Source organism: Sturnus vulgaris, chromosome 2, assembly GCF_052056855.1.
Source record: "Sturnus vulgaris isolate bStuVul1 chromosome 2, bStuVul1.hap1, whole genome shotgun sequence".
Classification (NCBI taxonomy): Eukaryota; Metazoa; Chordata; class Aves; order Passeriformes; family Sturnidae; genus Sturnus; species Sturnus vulgaris.
In genome coordinates this window covers 94,443,097-94,462,594 of record NC_142244.1, presented here as the reverse complement: position 1 = coordinate 94,462,594, position 19,498 = coordinate 94,443,097, and the positions used below count along the sequence as shown (strand labels likewise).

Below are 19,498 nucleotides of genomic sequence, written 5' to 3'. Positions count from 1 at the left end.
GTTGATTTTTGGTAACACCCATCAGGATATTCTGGAATGTAGAAAGTTGGGGCCTTCTCCTAAAAGAGGAATTCCAGGATAATTTATTCATGCTTGCTCTCTGCACCTGAATAATTGCCATATAAACAGACCAGTAATCATGTTAAAACATAGATTGATAGGCGAGGCAAACTCTTCTTAAACATGCAATAAACATTCTTTTCAAGAATGACTTTTTTTTAAATCCAACTTTAGAAATTATTTATTGACATGAGACAAATGCACTGTTTAACATCTAAGTGCACATTAAAAAACCTGTTTCTTTTTGCAGGTAACACTCATATTTAATGGGATTGTTCAGAGAGAGAGAGCTTATTGTATTGAAGGTAAGGCAGAGGTTTGGGTCATTTTGTAGAACAAAGTAAAGATTTCCATGGTTTCCAAAGTTGTTAATCCTTTAAACATTACTTCATAAAACAAAAATGAAGTTCATTAAAAATATCCACTTTTTCTGCTTTTGAAATGAGCACAGTACTGCAAACATATCAGTCCCTTTTCTATTTGTCTAAGTAAACCAGCTTATGTGAATAAGGCAAACTGAACAAGACCTCTTCCAAAAACACTCCACCAGTCAAAGCTGGAAAGGTCAAATGGTTTGAAAATGACTAATGATTAGTTTATAATTCCTTTATACACAGGTTCCATAACAATGGAATTAATCTTTAGAGGAAAAACATTAGAAGGTAGTTTACTCCCAAGGGAGACATGCTGGGGTTTTGTACTAATAGTTATGATGAGCACTCATCAGGACAGACACCAAAACCCCAGGATGTCTCATTGTTTAATCAGTTTGGGTAATATCAAGTTGATTAATCAGCTGTGCTTCCTTCTGAGAGAAGCTGTTCGTGTCTGCAGCAGTGGCAGCATCCCACTCTGCCCATCACTGAGTGCAGCGAGCTCTTGGGAGCTCCAGCCTCTGACACTGAGCAGAAAGAGCAGTGCTTCACTAATCTTTTTCTAATTTTCCTTCCTATTGAGGCTTGAGGGAGTTTTTTCACGCATTTTGGGGGTTTGGGGTGTGTTTCTTTAGAACAGGAAAATGTTTTGACTTGAAATCCTAGAAGCATTTTTCCTATGTGTTGTGACTAATTCTAGTATCTTGAATATGGTTTCAGTGATTTAGCTAAAGACAGACCTTCCCCCTGAGTACCTTGGGGAGAGGATTTCACTGTTTAAGTGGAATCTGTCTTAGTTTCTGTAATAAAGAGGTTTTTTTGAGCACTACTAGAGGTGTGAGGAAAAAGGAAGAAGGACATGTCAGCCTTCTGCGTTTCCCATCCACAGCACACTCCATCCCTGCTAAGCAAACATAGGGCTGTTTTGGTGCATACCAAACCAGGGAGAGTGCTCCTTTCACTCATGGATGATAATCACAGCAGATTCCCATCTCCATGGTTTTCCTCCTTTCTGGGGCTAAACCTTGTTGGCACCCTGAAGTGCATGTTTACACAATAAACAACTGAAGCAGTGTACTTAGATTTACATGCTTTTGCATTATGGTGTATTTAAGGATAGGCATATATGATTGAGAGGTAGGTGCATAGGCTGCCATTTGGATAAAGCATTGCATGTGTGAAATCTTGTTCCCAAACTGCACTCCAGGGGCCAAACTCAGTGCAAAGGAAAGGTCTTGCATTAAATGTATTTTTAAGCATTACAGGGGTCCTGCTTCAGTCATTAGAAAAGTGGTACACATGAGTATCCTTTGAAGTCTGTATAGTTCATGAATGCAAAGTTAGAGATGGAGATGAAACATGATGGGCTGTGACAAATTCCTACATGGTACAACTATCTATGAGTCAAAATCCTGAGCTTCATTTAATGCAATGAGCCTGAAGCTGTAAAAAAGAAAATTCCAGTTGTAATTTGCAGTAAGCTAAATTCAGTAACATACAAGAAGATATGCTGTGCTTACAAATAGTTGGAGAGCTGCAGTAGATCAAAACAATGCTTCTTTAAAGTGAAAACTATTTTAAATTATTTTATCAATTTTGATTTATTCTATTTGTTCTGAGAGCCTGAAAATGCTCATTTATCCATTTTGCAAACAAGAAAGAGAATTATGAAATGGCAATAATGACCAGTGAGATGTTATAGAGCCATTTACTATTACTACCCAATAATGCACTCTAATGTCTAAAGTGTCCTTTCATGACAGCTTCGAAGCAGATCACTGGTGCTTGCTAGCATTTAAGTGCTTCCTTTTTAAAATAAGTTATTGTACATTTTACATGGCTGTACTAGGACATCATGCTTTCTTTTTGCTCTATGTGAGGTGAAGGGTTTAAGGAAAGGGCAAAAAAAGCAATATAAGTAGTGCCATATATAGTATTTGTTTTTAGAGTTCTTTGAAAAGGTGACGTGGACTACAAATGGAATTTTGTGTAGTCTAGAGAAAAAGAATCTTATATTATTGGATATCATCATCTTCTGTCCTCTCCATTTGCCTGTCTCTATATGTATCTTCTTTTGTCTAATTGCACAATAATCATAAAGCGATAATGTTTGCAACTTGCAATTCTTATAAAATTGTGACTAAAAGAACAAATGCATGTGCATTAGTATGTGCTATTATCCCATTAGGGATGGAAAGAGAAACATATCTTTGAATTTCAAAGACCTTCAACTTCAATGCATTAAATTGGAATCAGTCATTTAATGGACAGAGATGGCAGAAGAAAAGATATATCTTTTTTTATGTCTTCTCATATTTTTTTCTTTTTTAATTTAAAAATTACTGAAATAGAATATTGTGGGAAAAGTCAAGAGTTTAAGAACATCTGTAGGTGTAACTTGAAAGTATCAGTTGCTGTAGAGGTGGAATTTCCACGGACTCCAGGTTATGGCTCCTTGTTTAATTTCTGAGAAATTTATCTAGTTTAGCTAGCTACCTCAAGTCCTGACACAGATGAAGACCATTTAATTCTTTTAAGAAAGAAAAAGGAATTAATTTACTTGACGTATTTGTTTCAGCTGATTAATATATACTGAAGCCACAGTGGTCAGAACTTATGGGTAGATGGGGCAATTTCACTTTTCCCAGGGTTACTTTGGAACAATTTTCTCTCTTTTTTTGCTTTTTTTAATCAACTGATTCTTTAATCGGATATTTGGTTGCTACCTTCTGTCAGGTTTTCATAGATAAGCTTTAAGTGAGTAGTCATTTCTGGTCAAAAAGGCAAAAAAGATAACATCAGATGCCAGCCTAACATTTTCCAGTTTAACCTGCCAGAGGACATCTAATCTGAATATTTTACTTCAGATACATCTCTAGAATAATCCTACACTTTACCTTCTATTGAGAAACAAATATTAGGCCCTGTTGTTGTAAGCACACTGTATGAACTGGTGGGGAACGACTGCATATTATTCAGATATTCTTAAAAATCCACTTTTAGCATAACTTATTTCCACTCATAATGAGGGGATGTCCTACACAGAAAGCTTGCTCTGTGGAGTGGCAGTATGTGTACAGTAAGATGAATGCAAAACAGGAGTGATGATGCAGAGAGCTGTTATTTTTTTATGTCTCATAAGCAATATGCACATCCCCTGCAAAGGGAAAATTCATAAAGAAAAAATGCTACTGATTGAGCTGTACAAATCATGAATAGCTGATTCATAACAAGTTCTCTCTGTGCTTTAGATGGATTTGCTATAAACATTTTTACTTCCCTTCTCTATATAAAGAGATAACCCTAGAGGTATGATACAAAGGCTATTCAGGTTGATGGATGCCTCTACACTGGCTTCAGTAGGATTTCAGTCAGGCCACACTGCAAGATTTGTGGTGCTTCCAGTGTTCAAGGGGCCACATTTTTTCAGAAATTCCTTTCCATTAAAAACTTCAATTTGGAAGACTCATTAGTCGTCTGGTTTAACTCAGATGGAGCAAGCCATGACTTGCTATCTGTGTTCTTAACATAGATGCAATTTTAAAGAGTATTTTTAGGTAGGTTTCTGGGAACTGAGTAGACATACAGCAATACAAAAGGGAGGCAGATAATGTACATTTGAAAGACAGCAAATGGGTATGTCTTCTCTTTGTCTTAATATTTTATCATAAGATCTATGTTTATATAACCCTCTTAGGACATTGATCTTATATAAGGCTAATTCTGGAGTTTTCAAACTTTTAAACTACAGTTTTCTATTCCTGGTCTGAAGTCAGATTTTATGAGATTTACTGATTAAATTTTAAGGAAGACTGTCTTGCTGTCTGTACTATCTGAGATACATGAAAAAAAACATAGGTTGGAAATATCAAATATGTACTGGAAGGATTAACCAGGGACATTCAATCAGCACGAAGGTAAAAAAGGAAAAAGCTGCAAACCCCTGCATATTTTTTACATCTATTAAAAGATAGCACTTTTATTACAGTGTATTGATATGTTTATACTTTTGCTTCCGAATAAGGCAAACCCAGGATAAGGTCAATCAGAAATTTTGCACTTCTCAGGAACACTACTTTTGTACAGACTAGAGTCAGAGTCCAGAAGGAAACTACTAGGAATATGAAATAGTTTTAGGAAAGATTTTAGATTAGCCTGAGGAAGTCTATCTCATACTCTATAGTTCCCTGGACTGGACTTGGCACTCAAGAGTGGGTGGGTGTGTCATTGGAAAGTGCCAGGTTTGCTCACTATCACAGGATAAATCATCCTGCAAATCAAGGTATTAAAACCAATTATGAACAAAATACAAGTTTTTGTTTTGTGGTTTGACATACTTTGTCTGATTAAGAGAAATATGAGTTACATTTTAAACTCTTCTTTGCATTCAAGACTATGTTATTGACTATTTTTTTAACTGAATTAGTCAGGTAATCACTTTAGCTCCGAGCTTTAAGGAAGAAAACAACACTAAATATCACAAGAAGCAGAATGACATCATGAAAGTGGGCAATTTACATGAATTCTCGTGGCTGCAGGGCCAAGAGCTGGATTTTGATGACTTTTGTGGGTCCTTTCCAACCCAGAGTACTCTGATTCTGTGATCATACATCTCTCATTGAAGGACATATATGACATAATTTTCTGTAAACACCATTATCTTTTCTAAATTTTTCTGTTGCTGCTGTTGTCAATGTTTGCTTTTTAGCTATCTTTATGCTGTACTATCCTGTCTTTGAAGGACAGGGTGGAGACGTGCCCTCATACAAATCATACATGGCTGAATTGATCCATAATCCACTCACGGAAGCCATGTACCTGAAATGCAAAACTGGGATAATTCTTCCACTTTGCTGAAGAGGACTAAGTAAGGTGTGTAACATGGGAGGGAGACAACTCTTTCCTTTACTTCATGTTTTTGATCTTATCCTGCCCAGTTACCCACCAGACATGCTGTTTTCTAGATCCACTGACAGCTAATCCTGAAGGTTGCTGGCATATCCCTGTTAAAAGTGACAAGCATTAGTCAGGTTGATGGCAAAAAGCACAAGTAGATCCAAGCAATTACAATCCCAAGCAGCAAATGAACATGCTAGGACAGTCCTCTGGCACTGAGGACAGGAGCTGCAGAGCTACCCATGTTTGTGGCATTAGGTCTGTATCAGGGTGACCATGTGCAAACCAGTGCCTGCAACTGGTGCCGGGCTCAAGAGGGTACTGAGACCTCAGACTGCAGAACCCAGGCATGGCTGGAAGCACACCAGATGGAGGGCATGGGCCAATGCCATGCCAGAAACCTGTCACATTGCCTAGCACTGCAGAGTCAAGCTCCACTGCTCATTCACCAGTATGGGGGCAGGCTGTGCATCAGCCTAATCAGGCTAATTGCTCCTGTCTTGTGAGGCACTTCTCCTCATTGCTTCCCTCAGACCACCTAGCAGACATGCAGAAAAGTTATGAGAAAGGCATGCACCTTTCTCTGCCTCTGAGGGCAGTATGCTGCACATGTCCTGCTCCAGGACTAATGAGGATGCTGCCTCTTTCAGCTCTATTAGCCTGGATACTTTAAAACTATTTATTTTAAGGTTTTGCTTTTAAAGTATTTACTTTATTTCATTAGTTGTGCATGTAATTAATATATGTACATTGATTTGAGGAGTGGATTTCTCGATGGGGAAGGAGAAGGGAAGCATTCCTATTAGGCAGAGGTACCCTTATGGGCTGGGTGTGTCAGGCCAGAGAAGTGTGCACTTAGTTCGGGGTCTATGGTTCTCCGGGCGTGGTCCTGCCTGACCTGAAGTGTCTTAAAAATGCAAATGATTTGAGGTTAGGATGGCACATAAACCAGGAAAAAAGGATTAATGCAAGGCATTTTCAAGGAAGCAGAAAGGAAAGGTGTCTCATATAGTGATGTTGGGGAAGGAAGCCAGTTCCCCTTAAAACTTCTCATGCATTTCTGGGTCTGCATTTCACCTGAGAAGGGTGTCCTTGTTTGGATGGCAAGAGGAATCCGTACAGCACTGGATAGTGAGTGAGTCGGCACCCAGGGAAGAAAATCCATAGTGTTTTGGATGAATCTTAATCATACCTTGATTTGAGTATCTTGATTCCTGATTTTTGCCAATTCCCGCAAAGGTCAGCCCTTTTTGGGACCATTCTAATGTAAAATAAAGCTAATTACTTAGGTAGATAGTATAATTGGATAGAGAAGTAATTTTCCTTATAAGAAGCAGTGATTGATATTAGCAGACATGGCACTAATCTGTGTGTGTGTTTATGTGTCTGTCTGTGTGAATGCACAAATGCATATATGTGTGTGCATCAGTATACGTATATATGTGTATGTAAATGTCAGTGCATATATAAATAGGTGAATAGAGAGAGAAATTAGTATACATAAGTACATATATGTGTGTGTGCTTGGATTATTCAAGAGAACAGAAGCTACATGATACAGTTTAGGTATTTAGTTATGTAGCTTAACTGGATAAACATTCAAAAAAGAGCTAGTAAAAATATCATATAACAACCGATAACCATAAAATGCTAATTAACAATCTAATTTGCATGTATTAAAGCTGAATAAATAGCACAATGGTATTTTTCATGACAAATTTTGCAAAAGTTCTGTAAAGTTGCAAATTTGCAGTGAAGCCTGTTTATGTGTTGTACCAATTCATATTGGAAATAAAAAGACAGGTTTAGGACAAGCAGCTTCCAAGCAGATCCCAAAATGAATGTTTATATGTCAAAAAGCATAATCAGTCATGATTTAGCAAAAAACTAGAGAAACATAATTAAAGATGAAAAAATACTAAAGACCACTCTAAATTTACTGAAGTAATTGTGAACTATTGGCCTTTGACATATCACCATCCTTACTTTATACATTTTTCTCAACTATAAGATTATCTTTTTATCAACATGTTTCCTAAGATCTCCAGGATTTGTGATGATAAATAGCCTGCATTTCCAATCCAGCCTGATAATAATTGCAAAGAAAATCTCAAGCCTGAATGCTGATTTTGTATCTGATATCATAAATTATACAATATATCTGAGAATAATTTTGATACTTCCTCTCTACACTAACTTCAGAACTCTCCATATTAGTGGCATTTTTTAGAATATTCCCTCCAAAAAATTTACATTTATTCCAAGCAAATGTACCACATTTGTTATATTATGCACGGTATTCCCCTTCAGCTTTCTAAATCATGTCTGGAAGTAATACCTTTAGTAGAAATGCCTTTCTGCATGATGCACAAAGCTGCATCAATTTGTGCCTGGTATATGCAATGGAGATGAAGTTGATGATTCTTAGTTTTCTTGAATAATTTTACTGTTTTCTGGATCTCTTCTCAATCTTGGACTTTCAAAGGCGAAGTGTTTTATTGTCCCCATATGGTAGAATAATGAAGGATATAATAATTAGGCTAGATTCTGCAAAACTACAGAAAAAATACCTTCTTTTTGCACTTTGGAGCAAAAACCTTAAAAAGCCTATTTTTAAATCAAAATGTTACACTTGCATCTCTAGTTGTCTTTAAGAAGTTTTGCAGGAATGGACTTCAAACCTGTGTCATGATCATGACTGTGCTCAATAGAGATAGAAAAATAGGTAGTAACTTTCCAGGTTTCCTTACTTTACACCCAAGTTGAATTCGATATAAGTCAGCAATTAGCATCATCAGAAGCAATCAGCTGAGGTAGTGCTTCTACTCTGCCCCAGAGGAGAAAAAAGGTGGAAAAACAAGCAGAAAAATCCTCCTCTATTTTGTCAATAACAAGCCATGCTTGGTCTTCTTGAAAAAGAAGCTATGGTTTCAAATAGCTGGAAATTGAAGGGCCATTTCAGTAAATCTGGTGTAAGTAGACAACTTCATTTTGTAGACCTGTCACTCAGATCAGTTCCATCAGGAGTAAACTGATTCTTAGGAAACCCCCACTAACACAGTAGTGCTTGTGGCTTGGGGAACTGGGGTTGTTTAGCCTGAAGAAAAGGAGGCTCAGGGAAGACCTTGTCACTCTCTAGAGCTGCCTGAAAAGATGCTGTAGGCAGATGAGAGTCAGCCTTTTCTCCCAAATAAAAAATGATACATGATGAGAGGAAACAGCCTCAAGCTGTGCCAGAGGAGGTTTAGATTGGATAATGGGAAAAGTTTCTTCCCCAAAGGTTTTCCAAGTATTGGAATAGGCTGTCAAGGTAAGTGGTGAGTCATCATCCCTGGGGGTATTTACAAAGTGTCTGTGTGGCACTTAAGGGCGTAGTTTAGTGGTGAACTTGGCAGAGCTAAGTTAATTGCTGGACTCAATGATCTTAAAAGTCTTTTCCAACCTAAACATTTCTATGATTTTAACTACAAACAATACAGAGAGGCTCGTCCCTTAATCTTGAGGCTGGGGTGCCACAGCATACCGTGTTGTTCTAGAAAAGGTCAGTCACTCATGTCTAGGTTACTCCCAGTCAAAGTTAGGCTCAGAAGCTAATGCTAGCAGTGTGTTTGTCACAGACTTCATGACTGCCTGTGGAGAGTAGAGTTTGCCTTCAGAAAAAGACTCAGATTACTGTCAGGATGAAGGCTTTCTTCTTCACCAGCTATAGAGGGAAATGAGTTTGGCAAGCTCCTCACCCAGCTCTTCAATGCTGTATCTAAAGTTAGGTTGGTATTATTAGAAAGCAGATAAAGCTTTTGCACTTTAGCTGGTTGGAACAGGAATTTTGCAGCTGCTATAACCCAGCATGGGCTCCTTGATGATCCTAATATTGCTCTGAAATCATATTGGAGAAAAGCAGCACAAACACATTTCCATCTTTCCTCAGGTCCTCAGCAGAGCAGAGTTTGGGTCACTGAAATTTGTTTGCTTGGTTTTGCATTGAGACTATGCCCACTAAGTTGTACAGCAACACCAGAAAGTAAAACATGTTAACTTGGCAGAGTGCCAGTGATATAATATAAAGAAAAAAATTCAAGGTACTATATTGAACTGATCCTCACATCTTCAAGTAAATATATTATATAGTTATGCTGACTAAAGTCCATTTTATCCTATGCCCATGAAGACTGACAGTTACATTCCTTCTTTTCTTTACTGAAATAACCTCTGATACTGATGACCTATTCTAAATTCAAGTTTCTATACAAACATCATAAACAGCAAGGTAAAGGAGCAGTTTTTACCCACCTGTCAAAAATATCTTATTAAATTCCCTCAGAAAGATAAAATAAAAGGTTAGTGAATATGTCTTAAGCAAAGAAAAAGTGTAAAATAAATCAAAGGGGGAAAAAAGTTGTGTGATACAATGATTTAAATGTTGTTCCTGTCAGGATCTAAGGACATATTTGAAAAAGCATACTAGGAACAGGTCTCCAAAGCACAAAAGCCAACTATATATGAAGACTTCTGTATTTCATTACACAGCAATCACAGCTAGCACGTAACTATGACAGAGCTGCTAAGCTACAAGAATGATTGTGACATTCCAGGGACTTTGAACCTTAGAGTAGTTATTTTTATTCTACTGTATAAATGTCCATCCTCTGTAAATAATTCATTTGTGAAAAGTCTTAGTTTTGCATTGAATTTCTATGGTTATTTTTTGCAAAACATTTATTTTTAAGATGTCCTAGTCTCTGCCAAATAATGATGCAAATCCCATGGGTATGGTTTTTTCTCCTTTTTCTCCTTCTTATTCTCTATTTAGTAGAAGTCACCTACAGTGTTTTTTCAGTCATTATTTTGGAGACTAAAATGTGTATAAGTAATGACTGGATCCTAAAAGGAAAAAAGGAAGCTTGTTTAAAATATGTTCCTTACCCTATTCACTGAGCACAGAATTGGGCCCTTATTGTAACATTACCTTTCTAGGGCTATAGGGCACAAATACAGCAAGCATACCAGATCTCATTTTGCAGGCTGAGAAATGCAATGGATTTCTTATCTGAAAGAGATGCAGGTGAAATATTTACGTTATTTTCTATATTTCTTTTTCTCTTTTTCTGATAAAGGACAAAGCTCACATCAGGTACGACAGAAAAAAAATTTGTTGTATCTCTAAAATCAAATCTCCAAATAAATTGGCTCAATCTCTGCTTGTAGCAGCCCATATAGAGCTGAAGGCAGGTTGGTAACAGCCCTGATCAGACCAGCCAAAATTCTGCTGGCCCATTTCAATCTGATTTCCAGTCCTCTCTGTTTTGCTAAGAGTGTATTTAACACTTGAATGTACAGCTCCCACACAACTCTCTACTAACTCTTTCTCTGTCGTTCTCAAGGGTCACAACTATTAATAATTACTCCCGAAGAAGAAGTTTCCCATGTGATGAGTTAAACCTAAAAACAAAACCCAAAGAGTAGTACAATCCCCTCAGGACTGCATTATCCAGTTTTAAATTGCTCCCACTAGAAGACTTAGAATTTTACACATATCCAGTATTGCTTTTGTAATAAAAAATAAATGTTCTATAAGTGACGGTATCAAGGGAATATCAACAGCACTGACATAAGTCTAGTCAATTCTGAGAGAGAAGCCAGCATTCCTTGAGCTCCTTTTTCTTCCTATTTCTTTTCATGCAGCTTCCGGAGTCACCACCAGTTCCCAGCTTGGCTTTATTTTTCAGCACCCATTGTTTGATAGATTCTATTTTAATTCCATTCAGCTTCTTTAAATGTTTGTTCTTCTGGAATTCATCTCTGTGATATGCCTCTGCCAATATTAAGCACATTAATTGCTTTTAATCTGGAGTAATCTCAAAGTCTGTACTCACTCAGCTCTGTATGCTTTCAAAAGGAGATTTCCTTTTTTTCCTTTTGACATTTATGACCTGTTCAACTTTTTGGTCAATATTTTATCTATATGTGGGGTGTTTCTTTGCTAATTACAAAGTAAGTATTGATATAAAGATGACATTCTTTCCTAGGAATTGTATTGCTGCCCGGAGGACATGGTGTGCAGCTATTTCACACATTATTATTGGCTATCTAGTATCCAAAATGAAGAAATAGTACTGTAGAACAAAGCAAATGGGAGTGACACATTATAGGTGAGAAACATAGATTGTAAAGCACCTTCTCTTGCCTTGAAGAGGCTGTGTTTTTTCAATGTATGTGGCATGTGTACTATCAAAACCGTAGCTTTTGATGCAACTCTGGCAATCTAATAGTATCCATTCTCTTATGTTAGAATGCAGATAAAACCTGTAACAGCTAAAATCAATACCATGGCAATCTTGTCCCAGTCCCTCTTGTTGCTGTTTCTAAACAAAGAAACGTAAAAATGACAGCAAATGCTTAAATAGCCAAAAGGCGTAAGAATAAGCACACAAGGAATTAATCAGGTGTATTTATTCCTAAAGTCTTTCCTCTTAAGTCATGGAAACATGAACAAAAATATTTGTTAATCTCAGGGTAAAAATTTAGCTTTTTAAAAATACCTTATGTGCATGGGGCAGAGGAGGGGGAATACACTTAAGGCTAGTAGGTGAAGGAAAGTAGTGTAAAGTGCTGAACTAGGCAAAGCAGGTGGCACAGCATTTCTATGTTTTAAAGATTGCATTTATTGCAACAGGCAAGTTGTCTTCGAGTTATTTACAAAAGCTCCTTCAGATGTAGAACTGGAGAATGTAGATTTAGTGTTTGCTCCAGCTAAAGTTACAATTCCTGCTGCTTTATCTGCAGCCAGGAGTGCTGACCGCACAGGTTTGTACAGTCAAAGGCGCACTTGCTCAGAACCATGCGGGGCACTTTGCTCGGTCCCTTTCTTTAATTTCTTTACTTTGCCTTGTTGAGAGGGTTAGAGCAGATTTTTGGTTCACATAAAAGTGTACAGTGTTAACTAGGTGACATATGGGTGGATGAAACATTACTGATTGTCCACTGCAGCCAGGGAGGCCGAGTTTCCATAGAGATAAGAAGGAAAAGTGCTCCATGCAACCTAATTGGTATGCATCTCCAGATCAGGTTCATTGTGCTTTTGCTAATGACAGGGTTGTCTCAGTAATAAGGATGGTGCACTGGAGAAATTTGCTGCCTTGGTATATTTTTCCCTGGCAGAAAACTACTTAGAGACTGTAGTCAGTAAGAAGAGTGACTGGCAGGCTGAAGGGGCTGCTTAGCAGCATATGGGGGAAGGCTGGCGCTCTGTGCCACATGCATATGGCTGCCATTAAACTCCAGCTTTGCGCTTTGTGTATTTCTGGTCCCATGCCAGTAAGCCCACCTGCTGCAAGAATACTTGTAAAGCACAACTCAAAAGTGATTGAAAAGCTACTAGAATAAACTGTAATAACACAGTGCTTCACAGATGGGACATAATTGCAAGCTAAAGTGTACAGCCTCTGCAGTAATGAAAACACGAGCCATTAAATTAAAATCATAAGGGAAAAAAACTATAAAAGTCTGTTGATTTTTTTTATTTTTTTTTTTTTAGTTTTATTGCAAAACTTCAATTTTCTTGCCCTCATTAATCAAATACCATAAAACTACAGTGCTGCTTTGTCTGAGTGAAGATTCAGGCAATTAAAATGATGAATGTAGATTAAAATGATGTAACTTTTGTAATTTACTTACTTGGATAACTTAAGCTTTGGGCAGTATTAGGAATGGAAAGATGACATGAATATGTCAATTTGCAGATTAAGGTATGGTTGGGACTTTACACTTAGAATTCACTTGTAAAAAGTTGGCTTTCAGGAGAAAAGTGACAGTATAGATTTTGCTTCCTTAATGTGTTATTTTCACCCTTTTAGTAATATCAATTTGATTTTTCCACATAAAAAAAATCAAAAAACAGACTTTAAAACTGTGTAAACACACAAAACTACTTGAGAAATATCAAAGCAGTTTTAATTAGTGGTAGTGTGGTAATAATGAAATCGTTAATCTGACATGTAATTAGTTGTACGGTGTGTATGAGTGTTATGTGAAGCTGAATGGGCTCAGCAGGGCCCTAATACATTCTGGCCTCTCAAGGCGTTCTCTAGTGGAAAGAGGCCTGACAGAGCCATCTTTGTTCTGTTCCCTTTCTGTGGGTGGGCGATGCAAGGAGAAAGAAACATTTGTTTCACAGTAGTCACCGAAGTAAACAGGCTCTAAAAGCCTTTTTCATTTTTAATTATGCATTGCTCCAGCACCCATCATAGCAAAGTCCAAAGGACAGCTTTTAAGCATGCCTGATTATGCCTGACTGGTTAAAAATATATATAAATGTCTGATTAAGGGAGTATTTATAAATCTAAAAATTTAGTTCATCCTCACAAGAGGGTCTCTTCTGCTCTTAAAAGGACAGGCATTTTCCTAAAGGTACCATTTATACTCAATTTACGCAGGACCTGCATTTGATCAAGCCTGGCAGACACTAGAGGTGCTAATGAGCTACCCGTAAATATTTGATCCCATCTCCTTTCACCTCTGAAACTGGACTCAAAAAAATACCCCAAAAAACCCCACACCAAAAAAACAAAACAAAAACCAAAACAAAACAAAAAAACCAACCTTCTGAAAAGATAGCATCCATTCATTAGCTGTATGAGAGCTCATAGCAATATCAGATGACTGGCATTTCTTAATATACTGCCATTCAAAAGAAAATTATTTTTCTAAAAGACTTGCCAAGAGTAAGGTATATTGCCAAGACGTCTCCACATTGTGGATTACTAACAGACTTATTAGAAGTGTAGAAAAATACAGCTGTAACCCAAATAATCGGGACAATTATTTAGGTGAGTACCATAGGGACAACTACAAGAAAATGGTCAGCTTTATTTATTTTGCAGAGTTGATTTTTTTCCTGTCAGGTGAGGCAACCAGACATCTTTTCTCTGAATGAGATCTGTTTGTTCTTGAGTAAGCAGAACATAGCATGTTTTGCTCACACTTGGTAAATTTAAAGTTTGCTTGAGTGATTAGAATCCAATTATTGCCAAGCAGCAATATCCAGGTGCAGACAAATAAACACTGAAGACAAAGTGCTTATAATCAGTTGCTGCTTATTATTACTGCAAGCCAGGCTCTAATGTTAGTGTTTATTACACATTACAGGTATCTTCTCTGAATCAGATAATTTAATCATTACTCTCCCACTGGTGCTCTAATGCTTGTAATTTTTTTATATTTTTAGTAACAAATATTCTTATTAACTTCTTATTATGGTTATAAGACCACCAAAATCCTTTCTTTTCTCTTAGGAATTTGCCTCTAATGTGATGTCTGTGCATCAGGACAGAGAGATACACCAGGTAGTGAGAACTTTGGAAAACTTGTCCAACTGTGATGTCTCAATTTTTTTATTTATTTACTGCAAATATAACATGAGACCATCAGGGACTTTTAAACGAGGAATTCTCTATGTATATGTTGCCTTTATCTTCCTTAATGAAGCTCATCTCCAGTAAAATTGAACTATGTCTAATTATGTAATTTTACCTCTGCAACCTCCATCTGTCTTTTAAGCATTGGGCCCAGTATTGTGGGATGTGAATCAAAAGGAATATCTACGTATAAAATATCTGTATTTTCAAAAATGGGGTTATGCTCCCACCTCTTAATGCTTGTCCTCATTCATGGCAGGTTGTACTTGTTTATAAGGGGGAGCAGCAGTGACAGCTTCTGGATTGCAAACAGGCCAGGGGTTTGTGCTTTGCAGTCCCAGCATTAAAGCCAGGCAAGTGTAATGACACCATAATGGAGCATCAATAGTGCTGGCCTTGGGTAGCTGCCACACTGCAATTGAAAAAACTCCAAAATCAGAATGATTGTGTGGTCCATTGAAGATGTGAAGGTGTTAATTATATTTTCCACCTGACAACAATGACCTCATTTTATAGGCTTTAATTGTTGAGCTGTTGAAAACCTACTCATGTGTTTTGAAGGCAGTGAAACACAGGTAGGCTCCACATTTTTCAGATGTTTTCAAACTCAGTAGCTTTAGCACCTCTTTAGGAAGCTGAGTCCCACATCTTTGCTACAGAAGTTCTCTATCTGGACAGACAAAGGCATTCACTACCAGGTGTTACACACCTATTTCTGTTGAGCCCATGCCAATCCTGGCATGGCATACTGTTTGGTATGACTAAGGCTAACAGAATTCGGCACTTTGTAAGGTCTACCATCTGAAAAAAATAACAGTGTTGGTGGAAAGCAACAGCTTCCTTACAGTGAAACAGTGGAAAAATATATAGAAAAAAGCAAATTCTATTCTAAATAATGTGGTATAATGCCCTTAAGACATTGTTCAGCTTTTGTAGAAAGAACCTGAAGGATAATTCTTGGTGATCATAGGATGTTTAGGATAGTCTTTCTACCCTGAATGCAGTGGGAACTGAGGAGATCCAATAGCAGTTCACGGGGTAGCAATCAACAGTTACTGCACCAAACTCATAACCTCTAATTTCTGAGAACTCAGTTAAGCAGGGGGCATATATCCAAGACACAAGACCTATTGTTATTTGCCCTCAATCCCCATACTGGCAAAGAGCTTGGTTTAAGAAGATAATGACATGACTGCACACTAAAATTTATTACTCCCAGTCAGCAAGGGAAAGTCACATTTCAGCTCATTATCTTTATATAAGCTGCCAGAGATGGACAAAAATAATTTTTCTATCCTATGAAAATTTTAAAGACTAAAAAAAAAATTTCTACTCCATTCTGATCTTAAAGAAGTTGATATTCCAGTTTTGAAACCCATCCAGACACTATTTCAAATTCAGTGAATTAAAAAGTTTGGCTGCAATAATTTCATATAGTTTAACTTTCACCTTTTGGTTACCTTTTAACATGTATATATTCCACCCAAGGTACAATTGTGTAATGTAGTACTGTAAGTATGCTACATATAAAATTGCATGCACACTAGATATTTTGCATGATGATATTTCAAGCAGGAAAGTAATTTTCCCCTTGGCAAATGTCAAAATTTTGACAATTTCAAAGTATTTTTCAAACTTTTATTGAACTGATAAATGCTTCTGAATTTATATTTTGACACAAGGTTTTGACTTAGTTGGAGAATTCCCAACTACCTCTAGCAAGCACGTGAGAGGGACTTCATGGTACAAGTGTGTACAGTCTAAGCCTGATAATCTGGAAGAGGAAAGAGCACACAATGATGAATCGAGTTGGCACTTGCTGCTGAGCAAGGTTGTAGGAGAGCTCATCATAATATTGAGGAATACAACTCAAACTTTATTAAAAGTCCCCGAGAGTTTTGTCTCTGAAATCTACCGGATCATGATTTTCTCATTCGCCCTGGCATTGGACAAACCCTGATAAAATAAACAATAAAGGAAGAAGACATATAAGTTAAAAGAGCTTGGACCTTAAAAGATCTTAAAATATGGGACTACAATGAACATAATTTAATAATAAGAAATAAGACAATGAGATTTGGTTAATATAAGTCTTACTTGAGGACCATTCATAGTATTGTAGGCCAGTGGAAGGCAACCTTTTATCCCTTGTGAGTCTACTGATCACAGAGTTTCAAATACATCTTTCACTCAGTCACTGCAGCCCAGTCAGAAATGTCACACTCTGTCCCTGGGTGGACACCTCCCATATTTGTGTCTTATTAGAGAGCTTTAGGTAGCTCCTCTCTAGAAAGGTTAGGCAGTGTGGTGCTAAAGACTGAGGAGGGGTTTTGCCTTTTCTAGCACACGGTTCATGTGTTACTTGATCCAGAGTACAGCAGTATCTCTTCTAAATGCTCATTTAAATATTTGTTAATTATTGAACTAATTTAATACCTTTGTACCTATCAGTTCCAACCTGTAGTTTGTGCCCAGTCATTGCTGACTGTAGATCCATAAACACTAGCCTATTCTAGATCATGGAATCCAGGCTGACTTTTGAGGACTAAAGTGACTCAGTGTCAGCACCCATTCCTGTTCAGTTTTATCTCTGCACATACCTCCATGGGTCTCAATAACTAAACTTTTAGGGCTGAGCTTGAAAGATGGAGATCTGGTATGGATGTTTATTGCCATAGACAAGGACCACTCTGAAAGCAGAAGGAGTTTGTTAAGATTTCACAGAGAATTTATTTTCTCAAAATTCTCTGAATTACAGAAATTTGCTTCAAAGCACTCAAATTGTGTTTTTTAACATATTTGCAAGTTTTCATTAATTTGGAGAATTTTTATGGTTGGAGATAGCTATATTTTCTATTCGTGCTTTTTTCTTTTTGTGTTTTGCAAAAACAGTATTCATGGGAAAAATAAATAAGGAAGTAAAAATATGCTTTTTGCTTTTGACAAATGTGGGAGCTGCAAATTACTGGTGGAAAATGAATATTTCCATCTTTGTGTGAACTTGGTGAAAAGCCAACATCTTCCACACAGCTGCAGAGGTGCAGGGCCAAATTAATTCGTGGTGCAATTCAATATACTTCTATGAAATGACATCAGTAGGAGTTTAGTCCCCATGCAAAAAAAAAACCAACCCAGTATATAAAATGCTTATAGTGGTAAGTGGTTGATTAAGTGTGATAGGAATAGAAGCTGATGTAATAGAAGCTGATATTTCATTTGAGTTGAAAGGATACCAAAGCACATAAAGAAGCCAATAAGCTTGTTTTACTTACAGCTCTTTAATTACTGTTAGTCCTTGTTTAATGGTGCATGCTTGCTCCATTTATAGTTAACCCTTCATTCCCTTTTTGTTACACAGGTAAAAAACCTCATATGATGTGCTACTGCAGAGTTTGCCTGGAAACTTGTCATTGCTGTGTTTTAGACTGTAAAGGGTCTACCTACTCATTCTCTGGTCCATTGCATCACGTCTTTAATCAGAGACACACCTGGAGTTACACAGAAGGGCTGCTGGTACACCCCACCTGGGATATAAAGCCTTGTTGCCTTCTGAAAGATCAGATAGGAGAGGAGACTTGCACATATCTATGTTGTGTCCCACCCTGTAATAGAGCTCTTTGCAAACTGGTTAAGCATTGTCAGATCTACCTTTAATTCTGTTCTGATTTAAGATTGCAAGGTTCTTTACTTTCTCTGAAGAGTAGAAGTGGCTAAAATCCATTCACTTTTGCATTCTATGGTGCAGAAGTACAGTATGATGGTACTTAGGGATGTGGCATTATTGAGTCTGGAGAAGAGGAGGCTCAGGGGGAGAATTTGCTGCTGTCTACAACTACCTAACAGGAGGTTGTAGGCAGGTAGATATTGGCCTCTTCTCCCAAGTAACTGGTTATAGATTAAGAGGAAATGGTTTCACCTTGTACCTGGGGAGATTTAGATAGGATTGTAGGAAAGATTTCTTGATGGAAATTAAGATGCTGCAATTGCCCTCTGAAGATGAGGTACATCTATTGGTCTACTAGGCATGTATGAATTTGTATGCCACATTGATCCAAGGAACATTTTGAGGTGGGGCTGGTGGTAAGTGCTTCATTTGGACACAGTTCACGTTTTTCTGTGGTCAGATTTTGCCTGGCTGTATTATATTATCGCATCTAAGAAAGTGGCGTCTTTCTTATGTAGATGCTACTCCAGCAAATACACAAACCTCATACTCAAAACAAACTAGCATGGTCCATGCAAAGTGTTTGTTTTAAATCAGCCAGTCTACTAGAAATTACTTAGTTTTACTGTATCTTGTGGAATTTTCAAGGGCAACCAACTATCCTTTCTCAGGTGCAGGATTACTCTCTTGTCTTTTTCTTCCATACAATGTGAGATAACTGAAACCAAGATTTCCACTTCATAGATACCCTTCCAAATGCCACATTTACTGAACTCCGAATTTTGTTCTTTTTGAGAGTTCCAGTGTTTCCAATTAGAACTGAGTTTATTACTCTAATAGCTTTTATTCATATTAGAATACCAATAAGACATAGAAAATTAGTTTTACAGTTTTTCTTTTTCAGCATACTTAGAGACTGTGGATCCATTTTAGGCAGCACTAATTAAATTCCATCATTAACTCACAAAGGCTTTTTAGACCTTTACTTTGTCCCTTGGAAGTGAGTTTACATGTAGAAAATTCATTTCACAAGAAGTAATTTTTAAAGCACACCAAAAGGTATTAATAATTATGGTTATTTTATATTGGAC

At 37.2% G+C, this 19,498-nt stretch overlaps 1 protein-coding gene across 3 annotated transcripts in view; it reads left to right on the top strand.

Annotated features, from left to right (window-relative positions):
* LOC148224908 (uncharacterized) overlaps window positions 1–19,498 on the top strand; it is a 403,359-nt gene that overhangs the window by 134,138 nt on the left and 249,723 nt on the right. The window contains exon 2 of one of the 3 annotated variants that reach the window (XM_088160159.1): window positions 311–365. The exons of the other annotated variants lie outside the window; for them this stretch is intronic. Coding sequence (XP_088016285.1) covers window positions 311–365 — 55 coding nt within the window. The remainder of the gene's footprint in view (window positions 1–310; window positions 366–19,498) is intronic. 3 annotated transcript variants of the gene reach the window in all.